This window comes from Volvox carteri, assembly GCF_000143455.1.
Source record: "Volvox carteri f. nagariensis unplaced genomic scaffold VOLCAscaffold_11, whole genome shotgun sequence".
Lineage (NCBI taxonomy): Eukaryota > Viridiplantae > Chlorophyta > Chlorophyceae > Chlamydomonadales > Volvocaceae > Volvox > Volvox carteri.
The window spans coordinates 26,613-27,908 of NW_003307554.1; the positions used below are offsets into that span (position 1 = coordinate 26,613).

The window sequence follows — 1,296 nt, forward strand, 5'->3', positions numbered from 1 at the left end:
CTGCCGTGGTCTCACCCTTCTACACCTTCTGCCACAAGTCGCCACATGCCTGAAGGAGCCGCAGGTATGCCTCCTGTACAGGCTCAGGAAATCGTGCAGATGTGATGACGTACGAGCCGATGGGACCGGCGAGCAGAAAGTAAGTATGCGTCTTGGCGGCCTTCCCTGCACCGGTAAGGCGCTGGAGTCTAGACGTGAGAGCCGCTGGTGTCACCCGTACGACTTCCTGCAATGCGGCCCTGATCCTGGCCAGCTGGGCACCATCTGCATACATTACAGATTAGTGTGTCTCCTGTAAGAATTCCGTAGTAGAGCCTATGATGGGGGGGTCCATGTGTAAATTAGTCCACTAGTAGTTATTGCATTAACCCTTAAGTTATTCATCATGCATAATGGGCAAGTCATATGAGTTCCTTACCAGCACGGCCAGGGTTTGGGCCCTTGTTCTGATTGTAGTCAGCCACTGCTTGCCTCAGACGGGTGCTTGCCTTGGCAATGCGGAGGCCCTGCACACCCTTGACCATGACCTCCTTGATGACCCCGCCGAGAGTATGCATGCCATCCATGTTGATCATCGAGCAGGGGTTGAAATACCGCAGGATGTAAATGGGGCAGGCAAGGCCCACGAGCTCTGGACGCCCAGGGACAAGGAGCTTTGCAGCTCCTGGCTGGCCCACTGCATTACCCCTGACGGCATTCACTGGGCTCCTCCCCCGCCTTCCCCGCCATGCAACGCCTGCACCACGGGTGTTTGCAGTAACAGCCCCACGGGACCCCCGGCCCCCATCTCGCCCAGTGCGGCCCCTGCCACGGCTGCGTCGTCCACCAGGTAGCTCTTCCTCAAGCTCGCGTGCATGCTGGCGGCCACGCCCACTGGCTGGCTCTTCATCCGCTTCCACCTCCTCCTCACTGACATCCCCTGCAATGACTCCTGGCTGGCCCACTGCATTACCCCTGACGGCATTCACTGGGCTCCTCCCCCGCCTTCCCCGCCGTGCAATGCCTGCACCACGGGTGTTTGCAGTAACGGCCCCACGGGACCCCCGGCCCCCGTCTCGCCCAGTGCGGCCCCTGCCACGGCTGCGTCGTCCACCAGGTAGCTCTTCCTCAAGCTCGCGTGCATGCTGGCGGCCACGCCCACTGGCTGGCTCTTCATCCGCTTCCACCTCCTCCTCACTGACATCCCCTGCAAAATCATCAGTGCCATGGCTGGGCCCCCCGCCATCACCATGGTGCACCCCAGCATTCGCAGCAAGTGCAGCCTTGACAGCTGGTGGCTCCTGAACACCTGCCGTG

At 60.7% G+C, this 1,296-nt stretch overlaps 1 protein-coding gene across 1 annotated transcript in view; it reads right to left on the reverse strand.

The window, feature by feature from the left end:
• Positions 1–1,296, reverse strand: part of VOLCADRAFT_103984 (uncharacterized protein) — a gene marked incomplete at its 5' end in the record, with an annotated part of 8,205 nt that overhangs the window by 1,859 nt on the left and 5,050 nt on the right. Inside the window, 2 exons of the mRNA XM_002948723.1 lie at positions 26–264; positions 419–1,280. Coding sequence (XP_002948769.1) covers positions 26–264; positions 419–1,280 — 1,101 coding nt within the window. The remainder of the gene's footprint in view (positions 1–25; positions 265–418; positions 1,281–1,296) is intronic.